At 34.9% G+C, this 21425-nt stretch overlaps 1 protein-coding gene across 3 annotated transcripts in view; it reads left to right on the top strand.

Moving 5' to 3' along the window:
* Positions 1-21153, top strand: part of fbl (pantothenate kinase 3 fbl) — a 176394-nt gene extending 155241 nt beyond the window's left edge. For all 3 annotated transcript variants that reach the window (XM_090371941.1, XM_090371940.1, XM_090371942.1), the window contains exons 8-9: positions 983-1108; positions 20725-21153. In XM_090371941.1, the coding sequence (XP_090228067.1) occupies positions 983-1108; positions 20725-20778 (180 nt within the window). In that variant the 3' untranslated portion in view covers positions 20779-21153. The remainder of the gene's footprint in view (positions 1-982; positions 1109-20724) is intronic.
* Positions 21154-21425: the final 272 nt, after the last annotated feature.

Below are 21425 nucleotides of genomic sequence, written 5' to 3'. Positions count from 1 at the left end.
CCATGAGATAAAGCCTTCATCGGAGAAAAGACGATCACCAAGTTGTGATCTGAGGTGCCTAAAGGACCACTCGCTTCAGCCATGTACTTAGAAGAGTCGTTTGTGAGAAAAAAATCAAGCATGTTGTCTGTATGGTTAGGATTGTCCAGTATTCTGGTAGATAATAGAACAATCTGTGCGAGGTCATTAGTAATTGCAAAAGCCTCAGCATCTCGACCAGCTGGGTCTGTGTGACTAAAGAACAGAAGCCAGCTGGATTTGTGAACAGTAAAATCGCCAAGGAAAATTACCTCACTGTTAGGAAAGTTGGGCTAGAGAAAGAGCGAGGAAGTTAAAGAGCCCCAAGTGATTAGTGGAGTTGGGAAAATGGTAGAGACAACAGGTGAATTTGACAGAATGAGGTAGAGAGATTTTAAGCCAGAGAAGATCGAAAAGAGGAGATTCCAAATTACCAAGTTTCTGACAGGGAATATCGGAACAGACATATGCACAAGTATCACCTTTGAGGCAAAAGGAATCATATAGCAAATAATTTGGGCAACTGAGACGAGCAGTGGTTGAATCAATTGATAACTAAGATTCTGTCAGAAAAAAAAATATATGGGGTTTAGCAGACTGTAAGTGGAAACGGACATTGTTGAGATTAGAACTGTGACCACGTATATTTGTGAAATGAACTAGAAAGTGTTTGGGAGGTTTAGATCTTTTAGTAGATAAGTTTTCTCTATTACTTTGAAAATTCATGGTTTATTCAATAGTAAAAAAAAGTGAGGGGGGACATGTATGAAGTAAGGAAATTTTTGGATTTGGCACGTACACAGTAAGAATATGCCCAGATTTTTACCAGTAATCGAGTAAAAATGTGGCTGAAAATTTTTTGTATCCTAATATTCTAAATAGAAAAACTTTTGCCTGCATTTGTGTAAGTTTCACAGTAATATTGGAAATTTTTAGTTAAAACTGCTCTTTTTTTTTTTTATAGGGAATCAAAAGGGTGGTTTTTGTTGGTAATTTTCTACGTGTAAATCCTATTTCAATGAAACTTCTTGCTTATGCAATGGAATTTTGGTCTCATGGAACACTGAAAGCCCTTTTCCTGGAACATGAAGTAAGTATGGAAATCTTCTGAGATATTTTCTGATTTTAGTGTACTGATGTGTTTATGTATCAGTAAATAAAGTAATACTGGAGGTGCTCCACTGTGCAAACCTGCATCATAAATGGAGGTTAGAAAAATTCCAATATTTTTTTTTCAATAAATGGAGGTCAAAAATTCCAATATTTTTTCAATGCTCTGCACAACTAAGACTTTCCAGAAAGTGAACTTAAGAGTGTAGTTAGTTGTTTTATAGATTATTTCATGGATTTTTACTGTTTTTACTATAAATATTTTATAGATCATTTTATATGCAGGCATAATATTGCTATAATAAAAAACCATTAGTCTTAATTTCAGCTACTTCTAACTATATCTAAGCAGAAGAAAGGCAAAAATAAATACTAACAAAAAGTTTTACAAAATTGTAATACAGTTATGTCTATGTAATTGATTAAAAAAAAAAAAAAAAAAAAAGTTTTCTCAAATAGTAGAACAATTTTAATGTGCAGGCTTGCTGGCAGAGCTGGCCTCAGCTAAAGGAGACTCCCTGGGGGGTCTGTTCTTGGAAAAGCATATTTCAAACAAGTTCTTAACAATTATGTATAGGATTTCAATGCAGGTGCTGAAATAGTTCCATAAAAAACACCTCACTGTGTCATATTTTTCTGTTGGGGAAAGCTATGTTCCATCCAGTGACAAGCATGGGTTTTCGTTCTCTGTAGAAAAATCATCACTAGTCATGAGTCAATCTAAAATTACTAATATCTTTTCAAATTGAATAACACCACCAAGATTTCAAATTCATTGTTCAATAAAAACTCGGGCACTACCACATTACAGCTGTTTAGGGGATTCCTGGATTTACATCACATTGAATAGCCTGTGCCAGCAACTTTTTTTGTCAAAAGTGAATAATGCGTCATATCTAAATGAATAGCCAAGCAGTTTATGAAAGAAAAGCTTTTGATTGAAAATGTAACAATATCAGTATTAAATCCCAAGTGCTACTCTGAGGAACTGCTCTAAATTGGAGCAGTTCCTCAGAAACTGCTCAATATTGTTAATGTAGTGTGGAATTAGGGCCAAGTTACTGCTGTGTATAATATGATGGTTGAGTGGCAGAAGACAGAGGGTGGTTATTAATGGGCACTGCTCTTCTAGGACTGATGTTAATGGAATCCTTCAGAGTTCATTCTAGGATGCTTTACCGGTTTTAATATACATTAACAATATTGATTAAGGTATATCAAGCTTACTGTGTAAGTTTGCAGTGATACAAAAATTGGAAGGGTGGATAATGACCAGAATCAGGGCATACTTCTGCATCGAGACCTAGAAAAATTGGAACATGAGCTAAGAAGTGGGAATTGAGGTTTAACATAGGTATATGTAAGGTACAGCATATGGGTAGCATAATTCCAGAAAAACATACCAATTAGATGGGTATCAAAATGTTGGAGAACAAAAAAGACCTAGGGATAATAGTAGTCTAACACAAAGTTCTCTGAGCAGTGCAGATAGACTGCTACGACAGCTCATGTGGTTCTGTTAGTGATGTACAGGAATTTCATCAGCAAGGACAAGCAAGTGATTGCCCCTGTTGTAAAGTTTGGTTGGTTGGTTTGGTGTTTAATGGTGCATTGGCAACTAACGCCATAATGCACCAAGTCAAAATTAAAGCTGATACAAAAATTTTGGTAGCCTATAAACTGGCTACCACATCAAGAAGGTAAACATGATATACTACTATATAAAGGTAAATAAGAAATATAAAAATATAAACTTAAAGCTTTGTATATAAATTGATTGAGTGTAAAAAGTTAAAAATGGCAGACATGTTGCCTCTGTCACTTAAAATCTGACTGAGTGTAGATAGTTCAGCCAGATAATTAAAATCCTTAAAAAATAAATGTCATGGTTCTATAAAAACAGGATAAACACATGACGAACCGTTAAAATAGTGTTACATATCTCACACATAGGTGGGTCATTTGCCCTCAGAAAAAAGGAAAAGGTTAGATGATTATGACCTATGCAGAGCTGAGCAAGAACAACTTCCTCTCTTCGGACCCTGCATAGACTGGACTGCCATTACATGATTACAGGCTTAATGTGATATAATTTATTTGTGGCTTGTCTGTTCCAGGAATCTTGCCATTGTGAATATAATTTAGAGCATATTATTTGCCTGTAGTCTGTATAGGGGACTGACAGGCAATGATTATTCAGGGAAATGGCTGACTTGGCAGAAGTATCAGCTAATTCATTTCCCCGGATCCCAATGTGGCTTGAGATCCAGCAGAAGTGAATATCAAATTCTGATTCAACGAGAGAAAAAAGAATCTGCTGGATCCAGGACAGGACTGGGTGAGGGTTACACCTCATCGATAATAGAGCCTATAACATGCTTTATGAGTCACTATATATCATATACCTTTGGTAATCGCTATTTTTAATGTGATCAGGGGCTGTTTCTATCGCATGCAGCTCTATAGTATAAATGCTAGTTTCTTGTGGGATCTTATTGAATAAAGTTTTGTGAGGAAACAACAGCAGATCCCAGTTGTATAAGGCAGTGCATAAAGGTCTGTAAGCCTCATTTTAAGAAGGATGTGGATGGTTGCAGAGAAAAGCAACCAGATTAGTCAAAGAATATGAAAGGGGGGGTACCCTTACCGTAAAAGATTTTGGTCCTGCAAATCGAAAGAGCCTGGAACCTAAGCAAATTTGAGGAGACTTTGTTGAAGTGTTTAAAACTTTTAAATGGATTGAAAAAACTAAATTAGGAACGATGTCGATCTGCTGGAATGGGTTCAGAGAAAGGCAACAAAAGGGGTCTCTTTCCAAGCAAGGCTTCAGTTCTGCAACTTGCAGCATCTGGAGACCTGTGAGATGATCTGATTGAGGTTTTTAAGTCTTTGAATGGATTGAGTAAGCTCAATGCTGATGGCAACTCTTGCTGAGACTACACATGTGAGGGGTATAAATTTAAATTTGGAAAGGATGAATGATTGTTAGAACAAACTTCCATCTGTTGTGGAAATGGATAGTTTGAATAAATACAAGGAAGAACTGTACAAATTCATGGATGGGTGAGGTGACTTTTTTTAAATTTTAATTTTATTTAATTAATTTATTATTATTATTTTTTTTGCTGATGCTCTACAAGTTTGCTTTCTTACATCATTTTCCACTAGTAATACTAATATCTGTAGAGATAGGGAAGTCATAATCCCACTGCATAAGGTATAAGGTGGGGATGGGGAAACCCCTGGTGCTGTCAGACAACTAATACACTGTATAAGGTGTAAGACAGCATTTGGAATACTGTGTCCAAGTTTGGAACCCTCATCTAAAAAAAGACATTGAGCTACTTGAAAGGATCAAAGCAAGACAACTCGCATGGTGAGGTTGGCAAAAGGGCAGTTGTACATGGAAAGTCATTGTACGTTGACTTAAGACAATTATGTGGGCTACATAACTTGGCAATCTAGCGCCTTAGAGGGAACCTGATTGAGATCTATAAGGCTCTAAGAGGGGTTAGTAAAATAAATGAAGACAGAATTTTCACTTTTATAAAGAATTCGGAACTAGGGGCCATAAATTCTTATTACAAGGGAAAGAAGTTTAAACTACATTTTCTTTTAGCCAGCAAGTTGTTGATTGCCGGAACAAGTTGCCTCTGTAGGTAGTTGAGGCTGACAGTTTGAAGAAATTCAGAAGTCAACTGGATAGTTACCTATTCACTGAGGAGGAAAGCACATAATTTGCATTTTCTTATTGCTGATGCCATTTCTTTCTATAACAACACACATACATGGATTAAATTTGCAAAAATAGAAGTGTAAAAATTTGCTTTCAGTCAGAGAGTAATTGATTCTTAGAACAAATTTCCGAATGCTTTGTAAAAGTGTGTAGTTGGAATAAATTTAAGGAAAGATTAGAGAAATTTTGAGTGAGGATTGGCTGATGCTGTATTAAGCTTTTTTCATTGCATAATTTGCCCCTCATGCTCTTATTTTTATTTTTTCAGAGCTTGTGTCATACCAAACTGGCTTAACATTTCACTGGCCACCCATGTCACCTGCATGCACTGCCTTAGATTCTGTGCACTTCTTAACCAACTGCATTACTTCTTTCCTCTGCCCTCCTATTCTGTCTATCTCATGTTTAAGACCTTGCATTATATTATATGACATTGATTTGAATATAGAGAAGTTATTATAACTGGAAATTTATATCCAGTAAGTGAAGAGGATTTCAGCCTTGTCAGTTTTTAAAAAATTAATATGAACCGTTCAGGATATAATTGGATTGTCGATATTTTCTTCAGGATTTGAAGTATGTTGGAGATATCAGACCATATCTTTGTTCATTGTAGCAAACATAGATTGAAATGTCATCACTTAGTACCAATGTTGTTACTAAGTGATGTTATTGTTAGCAGTCTTATGGTCATACTGCAGAATGTTGTTTCGGTAAGCAAATAGCCTGTTCACATTGTGTGCTCAGAGGTCATTCCAATAATGAATGTACAGTAAATAACAAAAAAAGTAGTTTGTGTTAATTATCATAGGAACAAGTTTTCTTCAACTCACTCAGTAAGAAGTAGGAATTGTCTTGTTTATGCAATTAATTGTGCTAAGTTGAAAACAGAGAACAGTTTACTGTTCTCTGTTTATAACCCAGCCAACTAATAGCACAACATTAACAATTACAGAGTAGCAAACAGTTTGCTACCCTGTAATGGGTTTTAATGTGATCATAATGGTCTCTTAATGGTGTATTAGTTAATCTTCATTCTTACTGGTTTATTCTATAAATTATTGTTTTTAGAAATAAACAAGGAGTTACCTTTTATTCAGTTAGTAGAATTTCTTCTTTACCAATTCTCCTTATGTGAATAAATTACGAAATGATACGTTAAAACAAGATTACATAATTTAAAACTCATAATGTGTTCCTCACTATTGACACACGGGCAGTCCAACACCCCAACCTGACCCCCGAAATATCAAAACACCCATGCAACCTTTAGTGAAGGAAGACATTTTGTCACAAATGCGAATTTGAAATACGAATGAAATACTATTAAAATGAGATAAAAGTATGATAAAACAATGAATTTAAAATCCACTAAAAATTCCTCCCTTAAGCGGACTAAAACTTTTCAACAAGTGTCATGTTCACAGAGTGGAATGAAACTAACGAAATGTGTATGTGTTCGGAATCTTATAAATAGGAGATTAGTCTTTGGTATGCATGCATTCGAATGACAACGAATCAGATAAGAGAAATGGATGTCGAATGTTAACAGGGTTTTTTTTTTTTTTTTTTTTGTAATTTCATTTCTAAAGTTTCGGCAATCAATAACTTAGTATAATTATGTTGAATATTTAAAATTTTGGCTTCATTAAATAGGAATGTTGGTTTTCATTTATCGCATGGAATGCTAGTTCTGGTGCATTTGCATGGAATGATGCTTCATGTTGCTTAACCCTCGAGTTTAAAATACATTTGGTAGATCCAATGTAAGAAGAATCACAATCCTTACATGAAATGTGGTAGACGAGGTCATGTGTTTGTTCGGAAGTCAATAGTACTGTGTGATTTTTTAGTGTTGCATATAATTTACTGCCAGCTTTTGCTACTATTTTCATTTCTGTACCTCTAAAAAGGTTGTTAATTTGCCTATACCAGTGTTCAACATATGGCATTGAAATAAAATATTTATTATTAATCCTGTTATTATGTTTGTTATTGATTATTTTGTCTTTAGCTTCTACGTTAATGCTATTAATAGAGGTAATCATATCCTCTATTTAGGAACCTATTTGTCAGTTTCTCTATTTCTATTTGTAGGGCAAGTTGTGTGGAAGAGTATTTGAATGCTTTTAAGAACTGAAAATTTAAGTTTTTACCAAAAATCACATATTATGGAAGATATCTCGATGACATCCCCATTATAATGGATTATGACACTACAAACAAAGTTTTGCAAACTTTTAATAATATGCACATTAGGTTAAAATTTACACTGGAGAAAGAACAAGAAGAAACAAAGTCCATAAATTTTTTAAACTTTACACTTAAGAGGGAGGGCGAAAATATTAATTTCAGTATTTATTGTAAGCCCACGAATATGGGGATGTTCCTACACTATAGTAGCTACCACCCATACTCATATAAAAGGTCGATCGTATTAAACCAGTTCTTAAATGCATTCAAATACTGTTCCACACAACTTTCCCTACACATAGAAATAGAAGAAATAACGAATAGGATCCTAAATGGAGGATACCTGATTACTTCTATCAATAGCATTAAATTAGAAGCTAAAGACAAAATAATCAATAACAAACATAATAACAGGATTAATAAAAAATATTTTATTTCAATGCCATATGTTGAACACTGGTATAGATAAATTAACAACCTTTTTAGAGGTACAGAAATGAAAATAGTAGCAAAACCGGGCCGTACTATCGATTTCCAAACAAACACATGACTACCACATGTGTTTCCTTACATGAAATGTCTACCAGATGTATTTTAAACTCGAGGGTTAAGCAACATGAAGCATCATTCTGTGCATCATGTGAAAATGCATCGGAACTAGCATTCCATGCGATAGATGAAAACCACACATTCCTGTTTAATGAAGCCAAAATTTTAAATATTCAACATAATTATAATAAGTTATTGATTGCTGAAACTTTAGAAATGAAATTACAAAAAAACTCTATTAACATTCGACGTCCATTTCTCTTATCTGATTCATGGTCATTCAAACGCATGCGTACCAAAGGCTAATCACCTATTTATAAGATTCTGAACACACACACACACACACACACACGCACACACACGCACACACACACACACATTTCGTTAGTTTCATTCCACTCTGTGAACATGACACTTGTCAAAAAGTTTTAGTCCGCTTAAGGGAGGAATTTTTAATGGATTTTAAATTCATTGTTTTATCATACTTTTATCTCATTTTAATAGTATTTCATTCGTATTTCAAATTTGCATTTGTGACAAAATGTTTTCCTTCACAAAAGGTTGCATGGGGATTTTGATATTTCTGGGGTTGTGTTGGGGTTCACCACTGTGACCCTGGAGTGCTGGACTAACCCCCGTGTGTCAATAGTGAGGAACACATTGAGTTTAAATAATTTAAATTATGTAATCTTGTTTTAACGTATCATTTCGTAATTTATTTGCATAAGGAGAATTGGTAAAGAAGAAATCCTACTGACTGAATAAAAGGTAACTCCTTGTTTATTTACGTAGTATAAATTGTGAACTGATATTAATAACACAGTTCGATCTTTGCATAGAAATGGGTGTAGTATTCTATTGTGAACTTATGGACAGTTGAAGTTTACATATCCAATTTGTAGTTAGATTGAAGATTTCTGTTTGAGAGTCAGCAGATGTGATAATGTAGTGTGAACTTTGAGCATTGCATCTTTAAACATTTGATATAAGCATATCCAAATTATAGCTGAATTTGATGACTTCAATTCAAGGCTCAGTGGATTGCTATCAGTTAACAATGCTTACCATCTTACAGTATCTTAGTTCTTCAAATAGGCTTCAGCAGTTGGAAAAATAATGACTCATAATAACTGCAATAAATACACAAACTTATATATATGACAAAGACTAATAAAATAAAACATAGGATAAAACTGTATATTTAAAATAAAAATAGAATAACTTTGGAATTAAAAGCAATAATCCTCTTACCAAGTCAACTCAATTGACTTGGTAAGAGGATCTCTTCATTCCCCCTCACCAATCTTGTTGTCCTTCTCTGTACATACTCAAGCAAATCTACATCCTTCCTAAAATGAGGCCTCCAGACCTGTACGCAGTACTCAAGGCGTGGCCTGACCATTGCCTTATACAGAGGAACAATCACCTCCTTTTCCCTGCTAGCAAAATTCCTATATATCATTGACAAAACCCCATGACCTGCCCTGGCAGCCTGTCTGCATTGCTCAGAAAACTTCATATCTGACTGCACAATTACTCCCAGGTCTTTTTCATTTTCTACCACCTTAAGGGTAGTACCACACAGTTGGTACGTTTCTCTGGGGTTACTTCTACCTATATGCACATTAGGTAGAAGTAACCCCAGTAACTGCTCTCCTAGTCATTAACAACCCTGCCAACCTTTGTATAAACTGCGAACTTCGACACTAAACCTGATATACCTTCATCAGTATTATCGATAAATATACAAAACAACAGTGGACCCAACACCGAACCCTGTGGGACTCCACTAATAACATTAGTCCACGAAGAGCAGCACCCATTGATTACCACCCTCTGTCTTCTCCCACTTAACCATCCTTTTATCCATTGTAGCAACTTACCCTTAATACCATTCTGCTCCAGTTTGTACAATAGTCTTCCATGCGCAACAGTGTCAAAAGCTTTTCTGAAATCCAAATATATGATATCAAAATTATTTTTTGCATCCAGTTCCTTTGTAACCACATCATAATATCCTATCAAATTTGTCAGACAAGACTTTCCCTTAACAAACCCATACTGTGTCTGAATTATTGCTTCAGTCTTGTCTAGATGATCCTGCAATGCATCTTTAACCAGTGACTCCATTATTTTACCCGGAACAGAAGTTAAACTAACTGGTCTGTAATTACTCGTGGCACCCCCTTCGATCCCCCCCCCTTGTGAATTGGGGATACATTTGCACATCTCCAGTCTGTGGGGACCTCCCCTGAGTCCAAGGATGCTCTCCTTGAACTATTTTCAAACAGAAACGGCAGTTTGAACTAATTCTGTGAACTATTTTCAAACAGCACCAGCAGTACAGCATAAACAAACATAAGTCTGTTCCATTGAACTGCCACATCATAAGGAATATGGAATTATCCAAAATATTAAGGTAGTCTTTAGTGTTTATGATTTCCTGCACAGCCATCAAAGGTTATATCATGAGAAACAACCCCATCTGCTCTGAATTTCATTGTTAACACGATGCACTCTGAAAATAGATGTTCTCCATGCATCCTTCACACCTATCCATCTGATTGGTGTGAAGGATGTGCTAGGGTGGTGGTGAGAGTCATCACCCCACAGAACTAATTTCCACTGCTCTGTGGATCAATTATGGTGTTTATTGCACCATGAAAGGTGAGACCAGTTGACCAGTTGTAGTTGGGATGTTTGGCTTATGTTCCACTGCTCTCCAATGAAAACCAAAGCTATGAATCTTCACATGTAGTGTGTTTATACAAAGCTCAACCCTTGTGAATACCCTAAACTCCTGACTGATGTTTTGCAGGGATGTGTGATGAGATTGTCGTATTATTCTTATTGCCAAGTACCCTCTGGTCACATGGAGTAAACTTCTATGGTGTTCCTCTGCTTTTCTGCATGTTAGTGGTACCATCTCACGGCCATTTCATGCTAATATCACTGAGTTGACTTTTGATGGTGTAAGAGGTCAGCAGTGCGATCTCTGACAGTAACAGCCCAATTGAAATCAGTTGTCTCAGCTCTGCATGGCATGACAAGAACAATCAGTTGGTTGAAGGAGAGGTATTACATGGTTATTTATCTTATGGACATGTAATACAGTAAGTGATACTAAGCTACCACATGTAAATATTAAGCTACTTTATTAAAAATGTTACAAAGTTAACCAAAAATCATCTCAGTAGAAACACTTAAACAGTTTTGAGTTGTTTCTAGAAGTAACTGTTCCTTATCATCAGACCTATTAGAATGGCTCCTTTTCACACCAGAGCTACTGGAATTGATCGGTTCCATGAGTTTTAATTCCACATCAGTCTAGGAGCCATCCTAACAGGCCTGATGACAAGGAACATTGACTTATTGAAATGATGCCAAACTGTTTAAGTGTTTTTGTTGGTGTTTTTAGTTAGCTTTGTAAAATTTTCAATAGACAGTTTAATCTTTACATGTGGTAGCTTACTCTGTGAGAACAACTAAATTGTTGACTCGTACACCACCTTCTCTTTGTGCTTATCTGTCACTTGTTTATTCAGAAAGATCCAGTGGACTACAGGCACATCTGGATACTTTTTTGGTGCGTACACGCACACACTTTAATTTGGATTATATATATATAATCCAAATTAAATCCAACTGAATCAAAGAATAAATAGCAAAAGTAAATAAAAAATAATAAAAATAGTAAAGCAGAATCAGTGGCAGCAAAAATGCACAAACCACAACATGGACAAACCATAAAATAAAATGTATGCCAGTAGTGTGGCAAACCAGTAGAGTGAAAATGAACATAACAGATAAAGATGAACAAAACACAAGAAAACGAAGGGGGGGGAGGGAGGAGAAATAAAGAAGAGGATACTGTTGAAGTAATGCTCCTAAATAATTTAGAAAATGAACGCCAAAATGTTGGCAGCCGTTTACAAATTGTGTGAAATATCACTAATGTGGAAACGTAATCTACCAACAATACATGACCAATAAACAAAAATAAAATACACTGACCATTATGCCCCATCTCGTTTGGAGGACCACGAGGCCTATATATATATATATATATATATATATATATATTCAAGTACAGTACATGCTGGTGTTAATTAATCAAGAGAACTTTGTAGTCTTAGCAAAGCTATCTGGAATTTTCTTAATTCTCATTTAAAATATTAATAATCTTTTAGTTTTGTTGTAGTAGATATCTGTGAGTAAATAGTAATAATTTAGTCAGTGTGAGAAAGCTAAACAGTTGTCCTGAAGAAATTCAATAAATTTCTGGCATGCAATAACAAGATTGTGAAGTTTAGTCTTTGCCACATACTACATTCGTACAGTTCAATGTATACAAGCTGGACATTGATAAATTAAAATAAGTGTTATGCTGTTTATTATGTATAATTGTACATACTTGTGTGTGTGTGTGTGTGTGTGTGTGTGTGTGTGTGTGTGTGTGTGTGTGTGTGTGTGTGTGTGTGTGTGTGTGTGTGTGTGTGTGTGTGAGAGAGAGAGAGAGAGAGAGAGACGAGAGAGAGAGAGAGAGAGAGAGAGAGAGAGAGAGAGAGAGAGAGAGAGAGAGAGCGAGCGAGCGAGCTTGAGATATTATTTGCTATCTAATACTTATAATCCATGCAAAATAAAAAGTAACATTTCTCTTTTTTGCATTATTGCTTTCAGTAAGCTTCATAACTAAGCAGGAACCACCCTTGGTAATTACACTAAATGAGCCAGTGACCAGCTTGGCATCACTTTATAACAACTAAGAGTGGGAGACAGACAGTGCACAATATCTGAATGGAGCTGAAATAATGACATTTGTAAAATTTTACCTGAGCTGTGTGGATCCCCCCCCCCTGCATAAATAAATAAGTCACTATTTATATAAAAGATTAACCATGGAAGCTGCTTAAAAAAAAAAATCAGTTTCATGACATTACAGCTCTCGAGTTCAAACTTGAAAGCTATATGATAAAATTTTTGGTAAATCCAAATATGCTAAATGCTATGAGAAGTAGCTGAGTTCGCACTAAGTGCTCATTGTACCCAGTCACTTACATTGTTATTGCTCACCTGTTTATCAGTTTGATCCCAAATTTGTTCCCCCCCCTTCCCATTGTTCCAACACTAAATTTTGGTGGACAAGAAAGTTTCATTTTTAGTGAATTAAAAGCGAGTTGAGCAATTTTAAGTAATAAAAAAAATTCGTAAATGTAGAAAATTTAAATATTTGTTTATTCTCTTGGGTCATTGGTCAAAAAAAACCCAAAAAAAAACCCAGTAAAGTCATTGAAAATTGCAACTGACTTTTTTGCATGGAAAACAGCTCAGTTGAAATGTCAGGCTCGTATTACCATTTAAATTTTTTTTTTTTTTGTAACAAGGAGACATCCTAAATAGAGGGACAAAAGTTAAAAAGCTAGGTTTCTTTGTATTATCAGTAAAATTTTGATGCTCTTAATTGTGAACACTTTGTCATTGTTCTTAAGTGCATTGGGCTGCAAAAATTGGCTCTGAAACAAATATACTATAACATGTATGAAAGGAGAAACAGTACAGTGGTAGGAATGCAGGACAATCAACATAAAGCAGCTCCAGTCAAAATTAAAACATCACCTACTGTTTGGAAATTTTTAACAAGGGCTGTATAGAGGAACATAGTTAAAAGCCAGGTATCCTCCTGTGCCACTGGTTTATGAGTGGGCTATAAAAATTGCTTGTAAAATTTTTAACAATGCCTTGCATAGAAAAACAAATATTAAAAGCTAGCTATCCTCTTATGCTGTTGGTAAAAATTTGATACATTTGTTTGCCCTTGCCAAGCTGGGCTGCAAAATATTGCCATGAAATGCAGCCATAATGTGTGCAAGGAGAACCAGCTCTGACAGTAGGAATTTGCAAAGTAAGCCCCAGGAGCATACCACCAGGGGGCGCCTCCGTAGCCAGGTGGGAAGGAGCAGCAGTGCGTAGCACACGCTTCTTGATTAGACCGGGGTTCGAGCCCGTCACCACCAAATACCGAGGATGCGGAAAGGTCAGGGAATGACCACCGCATATCCCGGAGCAATATGGCCTTAGTTGCTAATGCTCCTAAAAACCAAATAACAAACAACAACAAACAAACATACCACCAGGGCCATTGAGGGAAACATGGCCATACCAGAGATGGCCTAGGAGAATGAGTTTTGACAGCAGATAAAATTCAGTTTCATTTCGTCATTTACAAGTCTTCTGCAAATAAGAAATGTTTGTTTACTGAATACCAACCAATAAACATACATGAAAAAATAGCAAATTTTCATTATAGCTCCATTTAATTTCATTGTAATGATGTTTGCCTTTAGTTAGCTTTGGCAGTCTTTGAATTTCATTACAGATGTATTTCAAATAATGCATACTAAATGCATATAAAACCCCATATTGTTTGTCAGGGAATGGTAATGATTTCAAAACACATTGTATTTTGAATAATCCAGTATCAAATTAATGAAGATATACTGTAATTGTAGACACAGTGTATAATAGATGGCAACACCAAAATAGCTCTGAAAATTAGAGATCACGCCTGTTACACATTGCTGTCTAGTTTGGACTTTTTGAAATTTGCATCCAGAAATTGATAAAATTGAATCAAACCATGCATAAATATACAGGATAGATGTAGATGATAGTAATTCATCAAAAAGCAAAATAGTAACAATGAGATTTTTTGTGAATTTTTTTTTTTATTCTGATTTTTTTGATTTCTGATAATACTTTCACTCTAATATTGGGAAATCAAGTGAAAAAAAATAAAATTTATATTTAAAATATTTTGTACAGTGTTCATTTTTACAAATTTTCAAAAGTTCTACAAAGCCTGATATATATATATATATATATATATATATAATGTGTGAAAGGAGAACAAGCTCTGACAGTAGAAATTTGCTAAGTAAGCCCCAGCAGCACACCACCACCAGCTCAATGGCCCTGGGGCCATTGAGGGAAACGTGGCCATACCAGTGATGGCCTAGGAGAATGAGTTTTGACAGCAGATAAAATTCAGTTTCATTTGGTCATTTACAAATCTTCTGCAAATAAGAAATGTTTGTTTACTGAATAAATGCATATATATGTATGTGTGTGTGTATATATATATATATATATATATATATATATATATATATATACACACACACACATATACAGTAGAACTTCTATTTAACAAATTTCTCTATATTACGAATTGTTTCTTAAAACATTGCACCTTGAAACAAAATTACATGTAAAATTAATCCCATATAGCGAAGTGTTAGTCTCTCTATAAGGAATTTTTAAAAAAATTAGTAAAAGCATTTTTGAAGATTTTTAAGCATTTACTGCTAAACAGCCACTTAAATATACTGCCCCCTCCTTCCGAAATTGTGTATTAGCATATGGAATTAAATTATCATCGTTTTAGTGAACACTTGTGGCCATTGACGCCCGTAGGAGGGTTTTTGTTTCATTTTTGTTATAGTTATTAAACCAAATGGGTTTTCTTAAAAGTGGTTGTAAACTTTACAATAAATAGGGTAGATTTGTAAATTTATGTTGGCTCAGGGGAAAATGAAATTCGCTGCAGTAAACCTTTAGCATGCTGCGGCGGCAATACATAGAATGCTACCATAGTCAGTTTTTAGTAACGCCTACCGAGTGACATTCGCTTCTCACCTCAACGGTACCACGTGACCTTCCTGTCAATCATTATACGATATGTCCATTCTCATCTAACTGGACTTCCAGTAGATGGTTTTCATGTTTTTTTGTTTTTTTTTTAAATTTTGTTCGTGATCAGTCACATAGGCTATATGCTCTTGTATTTTTTTTTTTTTTTTTTTTCTGAAAAGTAACATGCAGCATACATTAATCATAAATTTTGTTTCGTGTATATATGAATGAAAGCAGAATAAAAGAAATTCACAGTCGTATATTTCTTCAAAGTGATTGATAGGAAAGGTCACGTGATACTGTTGAATTGGCAAGCGAACATCATTGAGTAGGCGGTACTAACAATTCACTATACGGCCAGTGCAGCGAAGTTTGCGGTGTATGTATCGGCAAGAGCTGCAGTAGAATAATTTTTACAATTGCAGAAACAATGTCGAAGAGAAAGTGTTTAAGTATTAATGATAAAGCAAAGATTGTTATGATATTGACCAGTTTTAAGAAAAAAGATGTTGCGGAGAAATATGGCATACCTGCAAGTAGTTTATCTACGATTTTAAAAAATCGAGAATCAATTTTAAATACAATTGAAGGAGGAGCAGACAAGAAGCGAATTAAGTTGTGTATATACGAAGATGTTGATAAAGCTGTTCTAAAATGGGTGCAAATGATACGTGAAAAGAATATACCAATATCGGGCCTAATAATTAAGCAACAAGCTCTGAAATTTGCACAGTCCCTTGGACATACAGAATTTAATGAGAGCACTGGGTGGCTAGATAAATTTAAGAAGCGCCACAGAATTGTGGAAAAGGTTATTTGTGGAGAAAGTATTAAGCGAAGAAGATTGCAACAGTTGGAGGAACAATACCTTGAAGAAGATTTTGGAAGAATATGAGCGTAAGGATGTTTTTAATGCTGACGAAATGGATTTATTCTTTAATGTTTACTGAATAGAACACTTGCTTTAAAGGATGATAATTGTTTTGGCGGAAAACAAAGCAAAGAAAGAATCACTATGCTAGTTGGAGCAAATATGACAGGAAGTGAAAAATTAAGACTTTTAGTCATCGGAATATCAAAAAACCCAAGATGTTTTAGAGGTATAAAATCTTTGGAAGTTGACTACACCTTTAATAAAAAAGCATGGATGACAAGTAATATTTTTGAAGAATGGATTAACTAGACAAGCGTATAACAAAAGAAAAAAGGAAAATCGTGTTGGTAACTGACAACTGTCCGGCACATCCTGCCAGTATTTCTGCCAAACTTAAAAGTGCAAAGTTGTTGTTTTTACCACCAAATGTAACGTCAAAACTCCAGCCAGTGGACCAAGGCATTATTAAACATTTTAAATTTCATTATCGAAAGAGCATAATAATGAAGATTGTCAATGCGTTATCAGAAAATAGAAACTTGGAGGTTACAGTTAACCTTAGAGATTGCATCTCTGAACTGGCAAAAGTTTGGACAAACGATGTCACTGAATACACTATTCAAAATTGTTTTTCGAAAGCAGGATTTTCATTGAATACAGAAGTCGAACAACAACTGGACAAACAAGATGAACTGCCCCTTTCACAACTGAAAAACTTTTGGACATTATTAGAATCGTCCGGAAACATTGAAAATGAAATAACACTGGATAGTTATGTTTATGTAGATCAAGATCTGACTATGGCTGAACATCCAAATGAAGATGAAATACTGCTGAACAGTGTTAGACGCGACCATGATCACAAAGAAATTAATGATGACACTGAAGATGCATCAGAACAACCTGTAGAAAAGCTAACTCGCGAAGAAATGATTAACGCTTTTAAAACAGTTCGTGTGGATGTACAGTTTTTGGAAATTTTCCTGATAATGTTTTTAATGCTCTGAACAAATGTGAGGTTTTCTTTGAGAATCAAACAATTTTTTAATTGTACTGTACAAACGAAAATTACAGATTTTTTTTAATTTGTGATACTTACTGGCGAAAATTGTGTAAACATAATTTAAATAAGTATGTTTTTGAAATAAAATACATTAAAAATAAATGTAGATTCATTTTCTAATTAGTTAACAATTTCTAATAAGAAAGATTCTCAGTATAACGAAATTTCCCTACAACGAATTTTTTCGCTGGATTTATCGAATTCGTTATAGGGAAGTTCGACTGTATATATATGCTATCTGTGTCTACATCATAATACAAATACTCCATCTTATGGGTCAGTGTGGTTGCACTCTGAATTAGTATGATATAGTTGCCATTAACTGTTTCTTCTTTAACATGTTTTTTTACTGATTCTTATTTTATGCCTTGTAATCTGTTAGAGTAACTCAAGGAAAGCAGGGTGCTATTATAATTGTATGTATCTGATTAAATTTGTTTGCTATCTAAACACTATTAGAAATGGATAGTGTTTTATTTTACCAGCGTACAGCAATGGATAGCTTTGCCAATCATGTATTATACTGAATGGTGCTACCCTGACAATGTGCCATTCATTGTATTCCGTTTATACAGGAACTCCCCGACTTACGTAAGGGTTGCGTTCTGCGGAACGCTACATAAGTCAGATTTTACGTACGTTGGGGAATTTCCCCCATGTTTGTGCAGCACTCGCCACTTTGCTCGCTAAATTGATTGAATCAAAAAAGAAATGTTTGACGAACATGTAAATAGAATTATTTATTGTATTTATTCAATTTTTTTATCTCGTGCAGCAAAAGCATGCAATTTAAAAAAATTTCAAATTTATAAAATTACAAAAAAAGAGAGGAGACTGGCATTTTACGTCTCGAGCATCGTTGCCAGAATCGATGTCTTCGGCTGATAAGTACACCACTGCGGAGGTTGAGGGCTGTGGAAATTTAGAAGGGGTCAGCCGTTCAACCTTATGAAAGAACATATTAATGGATAACTGTACGGTGGCTTTTTTCTTTTCATCGTAGATTTCTTTGTAGGAAGCAAGCAAGCAAGCATATCATTCACCCCTCTGTTAACTTTTAAGAATCATTCGCTGTCAGGATCCATATCCTCAAACCTCACCATTGCCGATGCAATTTCATGAAATGCCATTGGCATCTCTCTGGTGATGAAGCGTCTTGGCTCCTCATTTGGTTCATCTAAGCTTCGTCAGCATTTTCTTCTTTTACTATCGCTGCCTGCAAGTCAATAAGTTCTTCATTAGATAATTCCTTCTCTTCTTCCTCTATTAACTCCTCCACATCTTTGGCATCAGCCTCCAACTGAAGTAGCTCTGCAACATTTACAATCTTATCTGTAACCTCTTCATATGATTCGTCTTTTTCAAATCCTTCAAAGTCTTTTACATGCCATGGGCATATTTTCTTCCATGCACCATTTAAACAAATTTTAGTAATTTCTGCTCAGGCCTTATTAATGTTTAAGATGGCACAGTAAATATTGTAAGATTTCCAAAAGTCTCTTAACATAAAATTTTTCTCATCGTCTATTGCAGACAATGCCTGAGCAAATGTTGTGCATAAATAGTATGCTTTTAAATTAGAAATAACACCCTGATCCATAGGTTGGATGAGTTAAGTCGTGTTTGGCGGTAGAAATATGACTCTCATGTTCGAATTGAAATCATCTAGATGCGTATAATGTCCAGGAGCAAAATCTTGAAAGGAACGTCGTTGCCCCTACAATACTTTTCAACCTCAGAAATGAAGCAGCATTTAAACCAATCCTCAAAGAGAGAGAGAGAGAGAGAGAGAGAGAGAGAGAGAGAGAGAGAGAGAGATATTGTTATTCGTGCTCTCTGGTTCGATCGGAAATGCATGGGTAGGGTGGCTTTATTGATGCCCTTAAGTGCACGAGGATTTCCAGAATGGTACACAAGCAGTGGTTTTAATCTGTAATTTCCCGCTGCATGAGCCCCAAGCAAGAGCATGGCCCTATCTTTTGACGCCTTGAAACCTGTCATTGTCGTTTCCTCTTTGGCAATGTATGTTCGATCCGGAATTTTTTTCCAATACAGAGCAGTCTCGTTGTTAAAAATTTGTTGCATTGAATAGCCGCCTTCATCAATAATTTTTTCCAACACATCACAAAATTTCTCTGCAGCTGCAGAAGAATCAGCACTGGCAACTTCAGCTCATACTTTAACGTTGTGGAAATGCGCGCGGTGCTTGAACCTATTAAACCACCCATTGTTTGCCACGAACTTGGGTTGGGATTTGCCGTACTTATCCTTAATATCTTCATAAATACTTGTTGCTTTTGCTTGAATGGTCATTAGACTCAGGTGCACTCGCTTCTGAATTTGATTTTCCATCCATATTATTAACAGCTGTTCCATCTTCGATATAGCACCAGATGCTGATTTGTGATCACTGTTGATCTTAAGTGCGTTGATCCTTTGACATGCTTATTTTATACGCACACTGTTCTTTAAAATAGTATTCGCTGTTGAAGCAGTGAGACCTAATTCCCTTGCAATAGATGACAAACTTTGTCCTGCTTCGTACTTAATCATTTTCATCTTCATTTCTAAATCAGTTTTGTTTCGTTTCCTGGCACTGCCAGCACTTGCACTTGGCCCCTTTCCCTTCACCGTTGTAATAAGTAAATAGGAATGATGAGAAGTTTCTGAAAATTTGTTTTTTATATGATTGAAGATTTCGGTGAAGGGGAACAAATTTCACCATAATAGCATAACGTAAAAGCCCACAGAATTCCAGTTATTGCGATTATCGCAAATGCAATAAGATCGAGTTTACTACCGTTTATAATTAGATGCACTAACAGAAAAGCCCAAGAAACTGGAAAGTGCAAATTTTTATTTTATGGTCATGACTTCCAGAAACGTGCTTTAGAAAATGATCACAAAGGCATTCAAAATTGATTCTTATAACAGGAACATATAATAACAATGAAAGGATAGTGCAATTTCCATTATAAATACGACCTTTTAGAGAGATAAATAGCTTAGTAATATAGCGATATTTTCAACTTCCAAGGACTTGGAACGAATTACAAAAAAAAAAAAAAAAATATGTTATTGGGTACACACTACGATATTTTCACGATACCTCCATTTATTCCTATGGGATGCAAAATACATTTCCACGATTTTTTTAAGTTTGCAGTGGCCAGCAAAAACTTACATAAATCGAGTATTATGTAAGTCGGGGAGTTCCTGTAATTGGTAGTATAATTTGTTTATATTTATATATAGACAAATATATATATATATATAAATAAATATTAATAATTTTTTGCTTAAGGCAGTTGCACCTGATTTGACTCAAGGTATATTTATTCATACCTAGTCATTCAGTTTTTTAGCTAAAAAGTTTATATCTATATTGATATACTTTACTCTGTAGTAACTGTTTCATAGTTTCCTTTATTAAAATTAATATGTAAAACATAATGTCCCTATATTTAGTAATTTTATATATATTTTCAGGGCTACTTTGGTGCTGTTGGATGCTTGCTGGAACTTATGAAAACTGCTAGCTAGATGGTTGACAAACTGAAACTTGATGCAACTCATTTAAGTATATACTGCAGTACTGTGGGTTTTGGAGAAAGCTGATTTTTAAAGTTACATTTTCACATGTGAGGAGTTATATGATTGTTCTACATGTGATGTAACCTATATCTACTGTTATGCATTGCTACATGAGGATTTTTAATCCTAGTGGAATTACTGTTGGTGCAGAAGCTATATTTTTGCCAAATGTGATTGGTGTAAAGTGCATTTCTTTGTGCTTCGTAGTTTTTTTCAAGTAGTAACATCTGTGACTAAAAGTAAAAACTTCTAGATACAATCTTTATATTCATTGAGATCTATCATTCCATACTGTCAATGGGTCGCACTGGCAAAGGGTACTATATATATTGGTCCATGCTGTGATGGACCAATATAATGGGTTAAATGATTACAGAATGTGAAAGATTATGAAAATAAGGGCATAAATAAAAATTTTCATCTTCTGATAATTAGTTTTTTTCTTGCATGTGCTTTTACAATGTTTTTTATTCATTAGTCATATGTAGTCATCATCTGTGTGGTTAGTTTAAGGATTGGTTTTGTGCAAAAAAATAGTACTAATAATAATAATATATAAGTTATGAAAAACTCTGAAGTCAATAATATGTGATGTA

The sequence above is a fragment of the Mastigoproctus giganteus genome, chromosome 4, assembly GCF_048544385.1.
Source record: "Mastigoproctus giganteus isolate SK-2022 chromosome 4, ASM4854438v1, whole genome shotgun sequence".
NCBI classification, from domain to species: Eukaryota; Metazoa; Arthropoda; class Arachnida; order Uropygi; family Thelyphonidae; genus Mastigoproctus; species Mastigoproctus giganteus.
Note: the sequence above shows the minus strand (reverse complement) of the source record. Positions and strands in the feature narration are given on the sequence as shown.